Source organism: Leuresthes tenuis, unplaced genomic scaffold (assembly GCF_036924035.1).
Source record: "Leuresthes tenuis unplaced genomic scaffold, fLeuTen1.0.hap1 SCAF_2, whole genome shotgun sequence".
Lineage (NCBI taxonomy): Eukaryota > Metazoa > Chordata > Actinopteri > Atheriniformes > Atherinopsidae > Leuresthes > Leuresthes tenuis.
The window spans coordinates 16,633,333-16,652,816 of NW_027325356.1; the positions used below are offsets into that span (position 1 = coordinate 16,633,333).

General features: G+C 40.4%; 2 protein-coding genes across 2 annotated transcripts; both read right to left on the bottom strand.

Annotated features, from left to right (window-relative positions):
- Nucleotides 1–1,414: 1,414 nt before the first annotated feature.
- On the bottom strand, nt 1,415–8,595 carry kifbp (kinesin family binding protein). Its single transcript, XM_072380391.1, has 13 exons — nt 8,114–8,595; nt 7,640–7,738; nt 7,120–7,199; nt 6,949–7,007; nt 6,516–6,640; nt 6,226–6,319; nt 5,830–5,942; nt 5,350–5,499; nt 4,622–4,696; nt 3,699–3,861; nt 3,367–3,541; nt 3,094–3,279; nt 1,415–2,869 (listed from the first exon to the last, which is right to left on the bottom strand). Exons 1-13 carry the CDS (start codon nt 8,567–8,569, stop codon nt 2,731–2,733), a joined length of 1,914 nt encoding a protein of 637 aa, XP_072236492.1. The 5' UTR covers nt 8,570–8,595; the 3' UTR covers nt 1,415–2,730.
- A 1,184-nt stretch (nt 8,596–9,779) lies between these two features.
- On the bottom strand, nt 9,780–12,279 carry mpc1 (mitochondrial pyruvate carrier 1). Its single transcript, XM_072380392.1, has 4 exons — nt 12,075–12,279; nt 10,718–10,814; nt 10,260–10,392; nt 9,780–10,003 (listed from the first exon to the last, which is right to left on the bottom strand). Exons 1-4 carry the CDS (start codon nt 12,147–12,149, stop codon nt 9,976–9,978), a joined length of 333 nt encoding a protein of 110 aa, XP_072236493.1. The 5' UTR covers nt 12,150–12,279; the 3' UTR covers nt 9,780–9,975.
- Between the last annotated feature and the right edge of the window lie 7,205 nt (nt 12,280–19,484).

Below are 19,484 nucleotides of genomic sequence, written 5' to 3' on the forward strand. Positions count from 1 at the left end.
GTTCTACATAGAATATGCTCCATCTGCCATTTCTTTTTCTGCAGTATCTGTTCCTGTGTGTCAATCCGATCCAACAGTTGGGCAACAGTCTGAGAATGCATGTTTTTTAAATTAAGCGCAGCTTTTTCCTTGGAAAAGAAAATTCTCCAGAAACAGCAGCGTTTCTACATATTCCCAGCCTGCTGTCACAAATAAATGGGCCCTCTTTTATTCATTCAATACTGGAAAAAGCCTCCGTGTTAATGAGATCAAGGTCTCTCGTCAATGTGACTCGAGTGAAGACACAAGAAATTGTCAAAAACTTTCAGAAACTATCACAAAAAGTGAAAATTCTCCTCACGTTTGCTCCTCATACACCTCGTCACTACACAAATTGTGACCATCAACAGAAATTCTTATTCTTCAGATATTTTCCAATATAATTCTTTAATATAGTTTGAAAATATGGATGTTAATGCGATGCTAAAATTACTCTGGGTCTGTAGATTTTATTCAGATGTGTATTTTTCAGCAAGGTGTCCCGAACAAGCAACAAAGAGACCAGTGACAACCTCAGTACACAGAAATAGTTTCCATTGCACAACCAAACTACAAATAATGCTTTACAACAACCTACAATTTGTGCCTGAGTAGTATTTTGTCTTGCATTCCTGCGTACTTTTGTTTCATTGTGGGGATTGTTGGGATTCATTACTTTGTACAACAAAATCAGGTCTTACTTCCACTTTCTGAAACCCTTAGAATGAACATGATGCAATCAACTAGTCCTGCAGAGTCATCCCCTCTATTTGTCATCCGTCTCTACAGAGGTAAACGGAAGACAAGATGTTTATGACCCTGTTATAAAATGGATAAACGAATAAGTTTCGTCTACTGATGTCAATATCCACTCTGCCTCCATGGCGTCATCAGATGAGTCTGGTGTCACATCCACAGTGTCTTAAATAAGTCATCAATCAAACCCTCAATGTCTCGGAAGAAGCAGCAGAGAAAAGCTGCCTCAGGATTAGCTGGAAATCAGTCATGTGTCAGCCCACACATTTGATCTCTTTTGCGAAAGCTTCCTCTTACGAAACCTACTTTGCAAACCGAGCCTGTCAGACTTTCTTACTTAACCAACGATTGGAAAAGTCACCGTTTCTGCCAGCTGCAACACAAGTCTAAGTTTAAATTTGGCTCCATAATGCATGTAAAGGTGTACTGGTGGCTTGTTGAGGATGTTGGGTTATACAACTAGAACTGACCCGACGCGCCATGCTACAGTAAACAAGCAGCGGTGGGACAAGAGAAACATGAACATGAGTCGTGACAGATTAAAGTGAAGAAGCTTTTATAGCTTTCAGATATATTGTTTTCACAACAGTTTTATTTCTCTGCATTAAGCAGTTTGAACTCATTCGTACTGAGACTGAAACAAGTTTAGTCTTTTAATGAGGGCCCCAGTGTCATTAAAACAGCCTCGTACTGCAAATACATGGAGAGTCACCAGAAACAAGACACAAGTCTCACTTTAAATGTAGTTTCTCATTACACCAAGAAGACACAATGGCATCCATGCGGATAACTACATTGGGTTCGGAAATCATTCAAAACAGTATTTACTGCACATAAAATATGTTGATATAGTGAATACTGAAACTAGGACAAATTGCATAAGTTTTGGTGGAATGGAGCTTACAGCTTCTGATGTCACCTGAAAAAACACCAGCGAGGTCAGCTGCGCATAATAACGACTGTCGAGCTGCCAACTACCCGAAAAAGCAACCAATTGCTGAGCAAGCTGTCAGCGCTAACTGGATCAACTCCACTGCTCTTTACCACAGGCTGTTTGTCATCACCACAACTTTACAAACTCTGGTTCTAGCATCCGCTGACGTGTGTTGTACCATCGGAGACGCAAAAAGTAGAAACATACTTCTAGTTTTCAGGAGTGCGTCATAAAAATAAAGCCACTTTAAGTGACAACCCATACGATTGCCAATAGATAACATGTACAAATCAAACCGGTAGAAGAGACATTTACAGTGCAACAAAAAAAGAGAGAGAGAGAGAGAGAGAGAAAAAATATGTACACATATGACCAAAATATAATAAATACCCGTTGCCCGAATCTGCAGTAAAAACACTGGGGGAACCGAGTCCAAGCAGCTATTTGTCCTGCTAAGGCAACTTTTTTTGGTGATAAACCTAAAAGACTTTGGCTCTTCAGAAAGGGTTTTATTCTGCTGTTTTCAGAGAGAACGCATTGATCAAAGCATTGAGCTTTCAAGTGGCAAACAGGCCTGGCTCAACACCCATTCAGCCCAATGTGTTGAACACATACTGATGCTCTGGTTAAATCATAATAATCATAATAATCATTTATTGGTGCTACAACACGGACATTTATATTGTGTTATCAATATCAAGCAGATATAGTATTGAGGGAATTTTCTGCACATGAATTACAGGTAAAATCAACCACGACATCTATTACTTATGTGAGTGCATACAGTATGTATGGCCTGTAATGCATTCAACAGTCATGTGAAAGCAGCATGCTCACAGCACAGGAAACAAAAAAAAAGAAATCACCAGCAACAGAGAACTTAAGAGTCAGCCGACCGGCCTCCCAATTTCTTAAACTGCTAAGTGTCCACTGTCTGTGAAGAGGTCAACTTAGATGGGCACACTTGGATAAAAATTAACAAGAACTGTTAAGCAATCTGTCAGTCAGTGAAGTAGCGCGATTCAGTTGTTTGCAGTCATCCTTGCTTTGAGGCGGTTGATTTTGAGAGGGAGGAGGCCGACCATCTCTCTACTCAGCTCCAGCTCCGTTTCCACGGTGGCTGCCGCCTCAGGGTGGGTCTCGCAATACTGCACCACATACCTAGACGACAGTTTCCAGATTTAAAGATGTACACCATAAACACCGTGGCAGAACGTCATATACAGCCACACGTCGGAACAATAGACAATTGCTTTCTACCAGTTCCTTCCTACTTGATCCTTTACATTTGCTTTTCTGGGTTCTCCAATGGTCAAGTCTGTTACTAAACTATTACAACTTTATAAACTGAATTTATTAATAACTGAATGCATGCAGCATCGTACTTGTAGTTGTCCAGGGATTTGTTGAGGTTGTCCAGCTGAACTGTGGGCAAAGAGCTGATCAGTTTGCTGTGCAGTCGGGCCACTCTGAATCGAGCCACCAGAGCTGGTCTCAGCACCTCCTCCTCCAGGTGCTCGGGAGACTTCCCGTCCGGAGAACGCATAGAGTCCAGGAACATCTGGAAGAACCTGGAGAGGATGAGAAATCACTTGAGACTGAAAAGCTCAGGCGCACAGAGACGCACGTTGGCGCTTCAAATGTAAACGGACACTTACTTGGCAGAAGAAGAGCAGAGGTGGTTGAATTTTTTAATGGTGTGGCTATCTAGAGACTCCGTATCTGCTTGTCTATTGGCCAGTGTCAGTTTTAAGTCCATCATTTCATTGTAGGTCTCGGCCAACTCAAACATCATCTGTCTGCGGATCAGTAGGTAGTACTGGGAGTTCAAGTCTACGGGAAAAAATCAAGAAAAAAGTCCAACTGAATCAGTAAATGTTATCAGTTTCCCCACACTTAAGGGTTTGAAATGAACTGAAAATAATTAAAGAGATAAAACGGTCATCAGAGGAGCAAATAAACATGAAAGTACAACTCGAGAGCTTAGTACCATTGCAGATTGGCTCCAACATGTCGACTCTTCTCTTGTGCATTTTGCAGCGTCGCTCAAGGTCCTCCTCGAAGAAAGCGAGGGCCTGGAACAGAGCGCTGTGATCCTGCAAAATCTCTATGTGGTCCGTCACGTATCCATCCATCTGAAAGTAGTCCTTCGCCTTGGAACCAGTGAAAAAGAGACACTTACAGCTTTGTGCAGCTGTGGGCGTGTGCGAGTGTGGTGGGCTACGAGCTCCTTACAGTGCACGAAGCTAGCTCTCAGGAAAAGGAACTGCCCCAACACAATACACTACACTTAAAGTAACCTCACATAGTAACCACACGATCGTCTGATACCAACACACATTTCAAATAGACCACAATATAGAGCTGAAACGATACAAGGTGGTTTTCTGTACAAAACAAAATGCTTCTTAGGGAAAACTCATTCACTGACGATCAGTGAGTTCATCATTTATGATGCAAATGTGTAAAATAGGAGATGATGCAACTTAGCTGCTCTTTCTAAAGTTGGATGTCTGTGAAGTACTTGAAAGGCTTCATTGCCTTTCTAACTCTTCGTCAACCCAGAGTTTAAGCCTTTTTAAAATCATAGTTCTGCTACGACAATAAAATGGATTGACAGTTTTAGACCTCTATCACGTAAAGGCTTATTTCATTTCTCAAAGCTGGCTATGACATCACAAGCACCTTTCAGGAGCCCAAAAGAAATGACACATTTTGTAAAAGCTCATTTGTAAAAGGACAAGTTTTCATCAATGTTTCCCCCCCCGTGTTTTTTTTCTAATTTCTAACAGTTAATATTCACCTATATTTAAACTACGTATCCCTGCGGAGCGTTTCTGCTTGTATGTGTAGAAAAGCATCGCAAGCACTGATCGAGTCTCGGTGTGCGCGTCAGGGTTCTGTTTGACATACCTGCGTGACGTAATTCTGTCCCACCAGAAAAACAGCTCTGGCCTCGGTGAAATCCAAAGGGAGCAAGCACGACACCTGCAAAACAGAAGTGGCTTCCATGTCATTTGAATGGCGCCCTCTATCGAGCGGGCACTCTTATTTCTCCTTCATTTGCAGTTGTTTATGTCCAAGATGTATGCACTGGTGAAATAATTTCAAGTGGTTCTGTTACTAAAAAAATTGGAACGCTCAAAGTCTGGGGGAAAAAAAAAAAAAAAGTTATCGCATGTAATCAATAATGGAAACACTTTGTGCTGCTTTTGTTAAAAAAAAACGTTGCATAAAACATAGGCCCGCTGCATCTCTGTTAGACAATCTATTGTCCTAGAAATAATTGCCATAAACATGCTGTTTATTTTGAGACGAACTGGTGAAAAAACGCTTAACTCTGGAACTCCCCAAGTTCCAGATGGTTCTCCAAGGCTTTAACAAACCGTGATCTAACACAAAAAGTACATTTCTATGCAAACCTCCGAGTTGGCTTTAATTGAACTTTAATGTAATATCAAAGTATATTTTTTTAATATTTAATTTTGTTTGATCTCATGTAAACACAACAGGAAATATTGTATTGTATCATTCAATAAGTTAATGTCCTAATCATTGTGACAGCCCTGATGAAATGTTTCTTAACACGGACAGTTTCAACACTGGAGGCAGCGCAGCAGTATCAGAGATGATGAACGCACCTTTTCTTCCACACCAATAATGGAGTCGAAGGTGTCTTCAGAGCCAAACAGCAGAGTGCTCTTCCTGCCCTTCTCTTCCTCCTCCTCCTCTCGTCTTCTTGCTCGCTTCAACTCATCTTGACGATCGGTATCCAACTCGCCGATGTTGTCCTGGATACGCAACGAGGGCATTTTTCAAAATGACCATTGAAACAAGTATGCGGTTCACACATACACTTGAGTCATCTGAAATGATGGCGCTTCAGAAGCCTTTAGTGAAGCGTCAACTTCGGAGATAACTTTATGGTTTTTTCCCGGGGCGCTTTCTGTGGACGTTTTTGCAGTGCATGATTCATCACAAGCAGCAAGCAGATGCAACAGTGCAGGTGCAACAGCGCAGATGCAACAGTGCAGGTGCAACAGTGTAGGTGCAACAGTGCAGGTGCAACAGTGTAGGTGCAACAGTGCAGGTGCAACAGTGCAGGTGCAACAGTGCAGTACCTCGAGCAGCTTCTTGGCATCCTGCAGCAGATTGAGACAGTATTTTATCCAACATCTCGCAATCTCTGCTCTCTTCTGTCTAAGATGTTCCCTGCGCTCACTCTCTGTCTCACCTGGATCAGAAAGCAGGAGGAAAGGATGTTAAGGATGTGCCACGGCAAAAGGGGAGGAATGATCAATATGTCCCAGACAAAGTCAACGGGACACAAAAATGAAAACGTGGGAGGACCGAGCCGAAAGAAAAGAGGAAGAAAAGCTTAAGTTGTCTGTTTAGACACTCGGTTGTGCTCGAGTATCGGATGACAGGAAAAGAATGCACGGGAAATGATCTACTTTTAAACGGTCATAAATGTATAATCGTGTGTACAAAAATGGAGGATTCACAAGGGTGTTTACTTTCTTGTGCTGCGGCCTCAGATGGAACATCTCCGGCCAGACCCGATATTACAGTAGCTGCTGCAAGGCAATGTCTGCCCTCCATGTATCTCCCCTAAAAAGTTACACAAGGACTTTTAACAACAGCAAAAACAATAACACCAATAATAACAATTGTGACGGCATTCGTGAACACTTGGTCAGCCCTTAGCCTCTTAACCTTTCAGCGTATAATCAACTCCATGTAAAACTCGATCGCGAGTAAACATTCAAAGGTAAATGTAAAAGAGATTTATCAAGAAGTGCCCTACCTTTGTGATGTAATATTGAGAAAGAGTGGCAGCGTTTAGAGCCCACTCTATTGGGTTGAACTGATTTAACTGCAACTGTCTCTGCAGGGTACTGTGGCAGTAGGTGGCAGCACGCGCGGTTTGACCTGAGAGACGAAACTTTAGTTAGAATCATCATCCAATAAGGCAATAATCGAACATTCAGCTTTAGTAGCTATAACACAGCGGAGTCTGAATTCCTGCCCTTCATGTGGGTGACTGGAGTTCAAACACCTCAACTCCCCCCCCTGCACTACCTCCAATAGGGGTCCTTAGGCAAGACCCCCATATGCAACCTGTCCACCTGGGACACAAGTGTAAGTTGCTTTGGATAAAAGCATAAATATCATATAATACATAAATATCTTTAATTTATGGCAAGACGTTAGCCTTTTTAAAAAAATCATATACTCACCGAGATTTTGATAAACTTGGGCGAGATAGTACATGGTGTGGGTGTACGCTAACTCGAACCTAGTAGAAGCGGAGATGAAACGAGGGCAAGATAGTGACAAAGTGAAAGCAAACCCGCGTATGGATTCGTGTGTGCATGTCATGCATGTGGATAATGAAGTTCAAAAGGTACTTCTTGATCCTTTCCTGATGCGTCAACAGGTTCTCCTCAGCACTAAAGTACTCCGTCATATCAGTAGGGGGACTCCCGTCCTGTAAAAGATGAAAACAACAACAACAAAAAACACGACCACCAAAGCAGCCGATGAGCAGGATTTTCCCCATTGTGACTTTTGATCACAGGCATGTCGGTCCTTGCAGGCGTTAAGTCTGTGAAGCCAATACTAGTTTCTATAAAGACTCCCCAGAACAGCAATAAGTGTAATCCCTTTCTTTCTTTCTTTCTTGTCCCACGTTGACAAATACAAAGTTAAGGCCGTGCATTTACCCAGATTTCCACATGCCGAAATCACGCCTACTTGGCATTATGTCACCAAATCATTAATAAGAAACTACTCCAGTGTTGTTAGAAGATAAATAACATCTCAATAAGGACTTGCTCCCTCTGCTATTCATCAGTTGCACTGAAGAAAGGCTCTGGTCCGGCTACAGTTTCCATCAATCAGTGCAGTGCAGCTTAAAGTTCAAGTTACCTCCTTCATGTAGCGTTGGTAGATGGATTCTGCTGTTTCAAGGAAGCCCTGGGCCGTTTCTGTCTCATCCCGGCGTGCCCAAAGGATGCCCAGCTGGTTCTGACGGCACAAACAGTCAACACGTGATCAGCATCAGCATCATTCGTCCGACACAAGGACGGATTGTAAACTAAAGAACTGCATTCCGACATCCCCTTCAACTACAAAGCTTCATAATCAGACGGGTTAACGGAGATTTTAGAGGACATTTTAGAAATGATCCAGAATCTGACCAACTGAGTAGTATGCATAAAAAAGGGAAATGATAGGGAATGTTTTATAGACATTTTAGCTGCGGAGTGAGGTTTAAATCATGACATGTTTATCGGCACGCCGTCTCCAAGGCCTGTTAGCGAACAATAGCAGGAGAAAAGGTGGACAGTTAAGCGTTAGGGTACGCATTGCTTAATACGTCGAAGGAATGATCTACGTTACCCTAACGTGGATACACAGAGACGCATTTTCCGACGACACTTTGCATCTCTCCAGCAGTTTCAAGCAGTTAATCAGATTCTCCTGGCCGGCTGACAACTCCTCTGTGTCGATATGGTTGACGCCCAGGTAATACTCTACAGCCCCGAGTTTAGCTGCCCGCATCCCCTCTGGAGAGTCACCGCTAAAGCCCTGGGTGAACGCATCCTCCAGCTGGCCGTCCAACGGCTCCTCTGGCGGCCGCTGGTTGCTGCTCTCTCCGGCCGTGTCCTCTTCACCGTCGCCAGCCTCGAAACTCTTCAGTGAACAGTAAATCTCTCTAAGAAGTTCCCTGGCCTTGTACTTTGACCGGAACGGATCGTTTTCCTGGTCATTTCGTGACTGTATTTCGGTGAGATTTTGGGCGTTGGTGAATTTGTCGCAGATAGCTCTCCACTCATCACTCCTGAGAGACGCCATGTTTGTTTTCTTCTGTGTCACATGGTTCAGCTTGGTCCATTTTTATGCCGTACTGCCACCTACTGGAGATATCCAGTAATGTGTCTTACACGCAGGTATCAACAAAACAACTTAAGTAAATTTTAAAGTTACATGCGGCGTCGCGTATATTAGCCCCATAGTTTTATTTGGTTTTAAATCTGCTTCATTACATTTCAGAGGACAAAAGTGTATTTATAAACTGAGTAATTCTAAAAGATCTGTTCAGTATAATGACCACTGTGCCAAAGATCTACATATGCACGCATTTATTACAAATGTTCAGTTGTTCTGCTTCCAGAGACTTGAATGCACACAAAGCATTTGAATCGAGAAGAAAATGTTACCTCATCCCAAACAGTGTCCATAAAAAAACGACTTTAATGAGACACACAAGGATCGCACGACAACTGCAGTTGAAACGTTGCACAAAACACAAAAACTGTCTGAAAACAAATTAAATTTGTTCAATCCAGTTTATTTAAAGAATCCAGACATTGACAGGGGATAATTAAATCAAACAGTGACAATAGATCAGTGTGAATGACATGTTATTAAAACACTGACAGAGGAAGCTCGTCTTGCCTGAGATAACAATCTGGACAGCCTTCCAACGTAATTACAGTAGCCACACATTGCATATAGTTTTTTTTTCCAACATCGGAAAATGTGAACATTTATTTGATCTAATCAAAGTATCTCATTGAATTATTATTATTATTATTTCGAATTATCTAATGATGCCAAACTGGAGACTCAATCACACATAACACACAGCCATATATACATTTAGGAGCATAAGGTTTTGCTTTCAGATCCAGCAGAGAACAGCTGAGTTCTGTGTCGTACACGTTCAAGAAAAAGATGATGAAACCCTATATGCTGAGCCAGTATTGCACTGACACAGTGAGGACATATTTGCAAAAGCCCACTTTTTGCCTCAGTCCTCTAAAAAAATCTGTTTTTAAGTAGGATATAATGTAATAACATCATTAACTAATGATGACTTTGGGTGTACCTTGTAGATTCATAACTGTCCTCTGTACAAGGTATTCAACTGTCAGGCTGGTTATCTTGGTGTACTTTCCTTCTCACAATATCTCGGCATGTCTTGTTGAATATCGCAAAAAACCTAAAATACATCACCACAGTTGACCTCAATTCTAAAGGAAATCCCAATATTTGACCTTAATTCTTGGAGGAAAGCGTTAACTTTACCGTGTCGTTAAAGTAAAGTGACTAAAACTTCTCAGCAGTGATTGATCATAGTAACACAAGGTTAAAAATGGCATAAGTGTCGCAGTCTTACTGATTGGATGAAGAGATATTTGAAAGAAAAAAGGTTTTGAGAAGTTGAAACAACAGTCTGCAGTTGTTCTTTATCTGCTTCACTCGGATCCCATCTTCTTCCCCATGCTGAAAGAAGAAATGCATTTATGCTCAATTCAGTTACTTTAATGGTTACATTTCATGCTTTTCATCTACCAACAATTAATCCGACCGAAAGAAAATAACATTTAAGCCTTGGAGTAATGCCTCTGTGAACAAGTGACTCAAATGGTCAACCAGATACACTTTTGACGAGGGTTTGGATGAAGATTCGTGATTTTTCGCACTACAACTGAGGACAAATGACCAGTTTACAGTGACAACAAAGAGGGAAGTCACTCACTTGTATTTGATTAGACGGCTTCCTTGAACAAGTTGTGCTGACTCGTTGGTCAAATGGCAAGCAAACAGGAGCCAGTTGCGTGGCTGAACCTTGTAAGCAAACCTCATAAAGAGCAGTGAATAGCAGCACAAAGCTGAGGGAAGGAAGAAAAGATGCGAGCGTTAGTTTATCAAAACACCGTGTTCTTATAAGCAACTTAATTACGGACACCATATGAAATCTCTTGAATGTAATTTTGGATGTCACCATGCCCCCCCCCCCCCCCCCCTCTTTTTTTTCTTTAAAGACCCACTAATACTGCTGTGCTGGCCTTACAGCAGTACAAACTCTTCTGCCTGACCAAAATGAAAGCCTCCCATTCTGAATGGAGATTGAGAATTAGAGGATTTTTAAACTAACATGGAGCTAAAGTGCTAATCACAATCTTAACACAACAACAATATCTATGTATGTCTTACCAAAGGTCATCCGGCCACTGATAATCTCGGGGCTCTTCTTCATATCTGCGATGGCAGCTATAGGGAGACCCCAGTTTGCTACAGGACCCCAGAAATGCTGCAAAAGGGAGAATCATCTGAAGCCGTTTGTACAATGGAACAGAGCAATATACCAGCTGGCAAAGTGTACAGTGTAAGTCATGCAATAAAACGGGACAATGCCACAAATAATGACAATTGCAAATAAACAATCGTGCCAGAGAGTGTCAAATTTATAAGCAAGTATAACGCGTGTAAGCTAGTTCACATGAGCAGTAAGGTTCAGAAAAACCAATAGGATGTCACAAATAAGGAGAGATATTCATATAAAACAATGAACATGCGGAAAAGAATGAGGACTTACCGTGCTGTCAGACGTTCATTATTATTATTTATTTTTGGTGGCACATAAAAGAGAGGGAAACACAAATAGAGATAAGGTATGTAGATGTGAGCTAGTTCATTGAGACACATCAGTTTATTCATTAATAACAACAGTGTTCAGAACACGTCATGATGACCACATTACAGAATGAATAAGGCAGCGTTTCAGTGCATGAATTGTGCACTTGAAATCACAAAATTCAAAGCAAAAGGATGGTAAATCTTTGGGGTGTCTGCGGTTCTTTCAAGACGTAAAAGTAAAATAATGCTGTGTATCTGTGGCAAAAACAAACAAAGATAGCTGCTTGCATCATGCTGCACAGAACTTCACCTTTACTCTAGATTTGAGATAAGTAACTAATTTAAGGCAAAAAGTGCTCACACCACCAGAACATCGTACACACGTTGATCGATGCCTTAGCAAATAGTAAAAAAATAAATAAAGTAATAAACGAAATTCTCTATGTTTGCAAATACATCTCAAGTAAAATCTGACTGGCCACAACTTCTATGCACGACCCACTTTACGGCTGTTTTAGGACCCAAAGTAGTTACTTTCCCCGGGTAGGAGACGACCCAATTTCTGGGCAACTCAAAGCAGCTGAAAATTAACAAAAACAAAAACTACACATGTCATCTACTGTCTTCTACCCTTTCAAGTATATAGGTCAGAAAATGTTTCTCCAACTGGAGGAACTCCAGTAACAATGTGCTGGAAAAGGGAGAACAGTCGTCCTTGAAAAGTTGCGAGCTAAAGCCAGCTAAATAATAATAAAAACATTTTTTAAAAAACATTTCAAACACAAGTGTTCATCTTGTTTCGATGTTGGCTTTGATGTGAAAAGTAAATGCAACCAGCTGCTGGAAATTAATAGGATTTGAACTCGACTTGCTGTTACCACAACTACCAACATTAGCATTCGTGCTAGCAGGAAAACCTAGAAGCTTCTAATACATACCTCGTCAAATAATCCCTGAATTCTTTGCTCCTAAGATGGTCGATGGCTTTACGTGCAAGTGTCCCTGCCATGTTTGAACGTTAATTGTATTTCTGTTTAAGCTAAGAATCAGTATTTCTGAGTTGACTGAAGGACGAATGTAAGCTGTCAGCTCAGAGGACGAGTGGTCAAATTTCCAACCACAACACTGGTAATTTACGACACTGTCGTAAACAGCCGGAAGCTGCAAGCTTACGGTGTTACGCCCGACCTGCATTTCCATCGCGGGAACACGCACACCTAAATAAACGGAGCCTAACGGTGTCGTGTCTTTTATTCCAATTGACCAATTTTCACATAGCAATGAAAACAAATAATTTCCTTCTCGTCCCTTTCCAAAGTAGTTTAGTATGTTTATCAGTAATCACGCCCTGTCTTTCTGTCTGTCACATATCTCCCACATTACAAATAACTACTTTTTTCCCCTACTTTTTTGTTTGGAAATAAATATGCCTTCCCTTTATCTATTGACTCCAGTATTATTGCTATGCTTGATTTTACTTCATGTGTCCCCTTTGCCCTCTGATTTAGAAAATGCAATATTAGAATCAATATGGTCTCTTATAGCAGCCAGGTTGTCCATCGCTCTCATTCTCCATTGTGCCAACAGAGCTGGCACCGCACAAATATCACCTCAAAGTGTTGCCTTAAAGTCTAAGTGTGGGTCAACAGGATGTCATATTTCAAGCCTTGGTGGCTGGATGTACCTGATTTAACAATGTATAGCACAGACACAGAATCACTACATACCACCACTGTGCTTCCTTTCATGTTTTCAATTCAGTCTAAAGATTAAAAGCATAGTTCAACTTTATACAAACTTAGGAAGTCTAATGTCTGCCTAATGATTTAGAGGTTTTGGGGCAAGACAAAGGACAAGCACTGATGACCATGTAGGGCTTACTCTGGTTTCTTTGACCTGTCAAGGTGCAGATTCTTACATATGGCCTCCTTTTGCATCTACTCTGCTACGCAACAGTTAAACTCACTAAGTTATCTTTTTTTGTTCTTTCTTATATTTGCAGCAATTGCCAGTCAGTTTGAGGTGTTCAAACTACATCATTCAGGCCATTGCACAGTGAGTCAAATGCAATTATTATGCACTCAGTGTTTCTTACCACTTTATTTCCTAACCAACCAATACCAGACTTTCTAACACGGTTTTGTTTGACATTTGTTTCTTTCATCTATGATCTCTGTGATTCAACCACTACTAAAACTATTTCCTGTCTAAAAACAGTGGCATCTCCACTGCTTGAACCTGAGATGTGCACACTGGTGCTGAATTCACAGCCTCAATACATTTTCTAATAACACTGGCTTAAATAACATCAAAACCTGAATTACAACTTTTTAAAGCAGATCCATAAACCATAATCAAGCCTAGATCTAGTTAAAGCTATGGAAATGTCATATCTGCTCCCTATACTCCCAGCAGACGTCTCATCACAGTCATTAATCCTGTTAAATACTTTTCAGCACATTATTTTAATATGTGCCTCCAATTATATCTTAGCATGAAAAACTCTCTGCAGTTTATCTCCATATGGTTTCAAACTTAATCCCTAAATTTCTTTCTTGTTCAAAACCCTTTTTAACCCCTTTTTCTGTCTTTTCCTGTAAAAACAAAATAAACCACAGTTTAACAGCCACCTTTTCTTAACAGTGTGTTCTCTACTGATTCCCTTTTTGTACACATCGCCCCACGATTAGCAGACAGTCGTCTGTCAGTTTAAACCTACAAGTCTGGCTACCCTGTTGAAATGCAGAAGTCATGAGAGTAAACAGGATGTGCTACAACGAGCGTGCACTCTCAGAGGCAGAGTAAAAGGATGAACAGAGACCCACTCAGGATTTTGAGTGAATAATATTGAGAAATCATATGGGAAAAGGAGCCATGACATAACATCAATATTCTGTAGCTAATGGCTCTTAGAGCTGATTACAGCAGTCTTCCAAAACAGGAGCCATCGGCCATTGTAGTGCCAGACATGACGAGCCTAACAGCAGCAGGGCCTGATATGATTTCTATGTAGGCTACTGGCTAAATAAACTTATTTCTCTCTATGAAAGCCAAGCAGCACAAATGAACCAAATGCAAACAACCCCACCCAGGCTTATTTAAGAAGAAAGAAAAAAGAAGGAAGCAGTCCCATACAATTGCCAGCCATTAACCAACCTCATAACAATGGAAGGATCTAGATGGGAAGGAAGGCACGTGACAAAAAATATGAGCAGGGCCAAGCACCGGCTTCTGATTGAAAGAGCAGTGAGTTCAGATGCACTGCCTGGGTTGACTAGATGAAAGTCTAAAACTTGGTTCCGTACTGTGGAACATTCCAGCATCTCCACAACACTAAAGAGCCTTCATCAAGAACTCAATGAGACAGTGGAAAACAACCCTATAGGCCAACTAAACTCTGTTTCTGTTGAGTCCCGCATGTACTAAAGTGTTGCTCTGTTATCGTCACACAGCCATAAACCCTCATATAGATCATCCCAAAGAATGGCTACGGATATGCATTCTGAAATCAGCAATAATCAGCTGGTTTTCCCTGTGTCAACCTAAGCCATCCAACTTAGAAGAGGTGTAGTTTCTGATTTACTGCAGCATCAACCACTGAGCACAGTGGCACTACTGTTCCTTTGTCAAAAACAATTTAATTTTACCTTATACAGCTGATAGTCCTCCTCATGTTAAACATTGAAGTAGATTATTGGCATTTTAAATGATTCCGTCTATGTAGATGGATATGAACAAGAACCCTGAAAACTGTTTTTAAGTTCACATTACCAACACTTGCATTAGTAACACCATGCTCATGTAATTTCCTACAAGAATTAGAAATGAAAAATAATAAATAGTAAAGGTTGACACATCACCTGGCCCAACAGTAGAGGGCAATATATATTTACACATTAACACCTCCTGCTGGGCCAGCACATGTTTTCCTAATCAGTTGCTACACAGAAATATCTTAGATTGAGGAAGAGATCAAATTTGTTTTTCCAGTTTTATTTTTGAATATATGCTCATTGATAGCGGCCATGCAGTGGGTGTCTGTTAAATCTTTATACGTTCTTTCGTTCTTTCTTTCTTTCTTTCTTTCTTTCTTTCTTTCTTTCTTTCTTTCTTTCTTTCTTTCTTTCTTTCTTTCTTTCTTTCTTTCTTTCTTTCTTTCTGTCTGTCTGTCTTTCTTTCTGTCTGTCTGTCTGTCTGTCTGTAGGCTCATCTCTCTGACTTACCCGAGATAGCATAATGGGTTCCTCTTCCTGCTTCCTATTGGCTTGACCTTGTAACCAGAACATTGAGCATGGTCTCCATTTTAAGAAAATAGAACGAGGAAGGATCTTAAACACAGATACGATTTTGAAGGTGATGTTGTTCTCCCCTCTCATTATCTAAATGCCTGTTACTCTTCTGTAACAGGCATTCTCTCCTGTTAACCCTCACTGTACTGTGTCTTTAATCAGAGATTGCAGTTACAATCAGTGAATAGATTATTTGGCTTCGGTTACTTGACAAGTTTTACTTGGCAAGTTTCTAAGTGTCTTAATGCTTCCTCTATGTTTGTGTGACATGCAAAGGTAGTTGTTTGCCATCAGTCATCAGTGCTGCCCTGCTGTGGTGTGTGCTCATTTGCTACACAAATAACCCAGTCAAAGTATGCTGTCTTCCAAATGTCAAATCAGTTAAAATGGTCGACAAGTTTTCAAACTGGTTTTTCCACTCATAGTGCGTCATCATAGTAAAAGCTCAACTAAAAAGATTATTTTACATGTTGGCAAGTTACGATAGTGTGATGGGGAAACCAGGTTTGTATACACTAAGTCGTGGGTTCTTGAATATGATGTCCCAGGCACAAAAAAAAAACAAAAATCCACTTTAAATTCAGTATTAAAAACAGATTATCTTTCTGTTTACTTGTCTTTAAACTTTCACCCACCTCAGGTTTGGTGTTAAATGTAAATATTCTTTTAAAAATGTGATGTTGTGAACCACAATAATAGTCCAGGCAAAGTAACACATTTTGGAGCCAAAAATATAACTAATTGTAAAAAAAAAAAATTCAGTTTAGGTCATTTCTATGAGGTGCCCAGAACAACATACTAAAAGTTCTAAGAAATCCTAGTTGAGGAAATATGTTAAATTCTCATTAATCCGAGATGTGTAAAAAGGAAAAAAAATAGCCCCATTGGGGTGTATTGTTGTCTGGCCTTATTGGCACACATCTCGGATTAATGAGAATTTAACATATTTCTGGGCACCCCATAGAAATGATCTAAGCTGAAAAAAAAATATTTTACAACTAGTCTGTCGTAAAACGCTACTTTGCCTGGACTACAATTGGAGGAGTTCAAGTATCTCGCGGGAGATTGACGGGCGGAGCGGTGCGGTTAGTCCCACTGGGAGGAGACCCCGGGGAAGACCCAGGACACGTCGGAGAGACAAGAGTCTCTTGGCTGGCCTAGGAATGCCTTAGTAGATAGTTTGATATACCAAATTGACTTAATGGCGTGTAGCATATTTTTAGTGCCTTGCAATTCATTGCTTTGGTTTAAAGGCAGGGGGGAAAAAAGTTATCATTTGAACCAGTCTTATTTAAACGTTGCCTGCTGCCTTGGTTTTCTGTTTAACTTGTTCTTGGTTAGTTGATTACTCCACACGTGTTCTGTCGTCATGGGAAGGCTAATGACAAAACAGGTCAAGCTGCTCTGGTGAAGAGTAATGACCAACACCAGAATTGTTCCACAAATACCACTCCCAACTCACGAGAATTACAAGCAGAAACGTATTTCAAAGTCGGAATGCAAACCCAGCCCAAGATCAAGAGTGTGTGTGTGTGAGAGAGATGTGGTGGTTAGCACCGTCACCTCACAGCAAGAGGGCTTCGAGTTCGATCCCCGCTTGGGGCCCTTCTGTGTGGAGTTTGCAAAAATATGCATTTTAGGTTGATTGGTGACTCTAAATTGTCCTTAGGTATGAGTATGTATAGTTGTTTGTCTCTATGTGGCCCTGTGATGAAATGGCAACCTGTCCACCCTTCACCCAATGACTGCTGGGATAGGCTCCAGCCCCATTTTAAATAACAATGAGCTGTGTCAAAAAAAGGGACTGAGATAACATGAGCTGACATGTTTTAATGGTGAGTGTTTATAAATAGATTTTTTTTAAAGAAAAGAAAAAGCAGAGACATAATCTTTCTTCTTTTTTTTCTTTTAAAGAATATCCTGAGCAGTTCCCAGAGCTCACACTCAGGCTGAAACTGTGAATCAATACCATTTAAAAACTGGGAGATCCTGATAACTTTAATGGTTGCTGATCATAATCTGACCACAGGTATTCTGAAGATAGCACCTTGGTTGGCTTGTTGTATAGCAGATGACAAAAAGACAGGCAGAGTTGCAACAAGGAAGTGGTTACCGTTCATGTTCATGTTCATGTTCATGTTCATGTTTATGTTTATGTATTTAGCAGACGCTTTTATCCAAAGCGACTTACAAATCAAGATATACTGATACATACTGATAGGAAATAATAATCCCGTGTTTTGTGATACATCGTGTGACAGTTTACTTGTTCAGATGGCTCTCCTCCTGCCACACAGCTTCTATATTGTTCTTGTTGCTCTAATTTGCTTTATTTCTTTGACTATTCAGATTGAATTTTCAGGCTTCTGGAAAAACTGAATCAATACCATTTGAAAACATATTTCAAAACATTAAAGAACACACTTTGTTTTCTAATGCAATAGCTACATTGTTTCTTAATGCCTCATGTTGCTATGAGCAATCGGCACAAATATGAAAGGAATGAAAACTGCAAATGAACTATTGCGACATCCCAGCTGCTATTGGTTGAGGGGCATGGTAGATCCTGGTCCAGTTGTCTGTCTATTACACGCTCACACTCACTAGTGTCTATTGTGAATCTAAGATGAACCAAACATGCATGTATTTGGATTGTGGAGGTGGAAGCCTAGGTATCCGAAAAGAACCCACGCATGCACGGGGAGAACATGAAAAAAATTCAAACAGGAAGATGAAAAATGACTTGTAGGTTTAAAAAGAGCCCCAAAAATCGTTCAATTTAGCTCTACAAGACTTGAAAAATACATTAATTGCTTAAAGGATATTTGGAATAAAGCTTTAGGCTTTCACATTCAATGAACTTGAATATTCACAACACAAACTGACATTGTTAACCAAGTTATCCATATTTTTCCTACTCCATATTTCTTTCAAAATTTTAGGATGCACTGTAGATCTGTACACATGATGCAGTTTGCTTGAAGGGCTCCTGAAATTGTGTGGCGGATCAAGGATGTGGACTGTTTGAGTTACAGTGTAAACAGAGAGCAGATTCACTTAGCCTTCCCTCTGTGGTTAACCAAAATTTCACCCTACCCAGTTTGCCTTGTCAATACACTGATTTCCAAGAAGTGTTTTCTCTCCACAACCTCTACGTCTGATGTGAATGAGAGAATATTAAAAGTGAGACACTCCGTTTTGATTTACATGACAGGATGGAATCAATAAAATGGATGAGATTTAAAAAAAAAAAAAAAAAAAAAAAAATCAATATGTCGTGAAATTCCCATAATTGAGCATTCATGAGATCATTGAACATTCTTCTTAGTGTTAAATTTAATTGTCGTTCCGTGCCGCAGACAGCTTAGCTACACCTGAGAGGTAAGCTGACATTGGTTGGGTGTGGCGCAATAAAACTCCATAAACTTTTTTAAGTTGATCAAATGGGCTTTTTAATGGGTTGGGGTCAGTATCATTGTTATTGTACCCTACTGAAAAAAGAAAGAGAAAGTTTGGAACACTGCGGCTTGGACAAATCCAAAAAGCTGCCAGAATGGGAATCTGACAGACTCTGCATCCATCGCACTTTTGTCTACATCCGGAAACATCAGAACCAGAATATTCTGGAGAAGATTGAATATCTCTACTTTCAGCTCTGCATTCGCATCAGTTTTACTTTGGTTCTATAACATTCTATCTAAATATTTTAGATACTTTATACTAACTACTCGGTTCTATAAAACATTAAAGTCTATATGGGAAACTCATACAAAGCAACTTGTTGTTGGGGAAGAACAAGAGGATCATAGAGAAATGCTTCTTTATTACTTATGAGTTCAATTTACTGAAGCACAATAATACACCCCCAAACTAGTATCAAAGCAGAGTATTGTAAATACCAAACAGACAAGTCAGGTCTTCTTTAGAAACACAGATGCACACCTTTTTTGCTCAGTGCTGACAATAGGCTGAAGCTCATCTCAGCTGTCACAGGGTGAGAGAAGGCCTACACCCTGGGCGTGTTGCCATGAATGCAAAATGATCTTCAAAAAGAA

Excerpts from the sequence above, each read along its gene's own strand:
- kifbp (XM_072380391.1), bottom strand. The coding sequence starts at position 8,569 with ATGGCGTCTCTCAGGAGTGATGAGTGGAGAGCTATCTGCGACAAATTC. Across the intron at positions 7,200-7,639 it reads ACCAACGCTACATGAAGGAG|GACGGGAGTCCCCCTACTGA; the intron begins GTAACTTGAACT and ends CATCTTTTACAG. Across the intron at positions 5,943-6,225 it reads TGAGGCCGCAGCACAAGAAA|GTGAGACAGAGAGTGAGCGC; the intron begins GTAAACACCCTT and ends TTTCTGATCCAG.
- mpc1 (XM_072380392.1), bottom strand. The coding sequence starts at position 12,149 with ATGGCAGGGACACTTGCACGTAAAGCCATCGACCATCTTAGGAGCAAA. Across the intron at positions 10,815-12,074 it reads GGGATTATTTGACGAGGTAT|CATTTCTGGGGTCCTGTAGC; the intron begins GTATTAGAAGCT and ends TCCCTTTTGCAG. Across the intron at positions 10,004-10,259 it reads AGCCGTCTAATCAAATACAA|CATGGGGAAGAAGATGGGAT; the intron begins GTGAGTGACTTC and ends TTCTTCTTTCAG.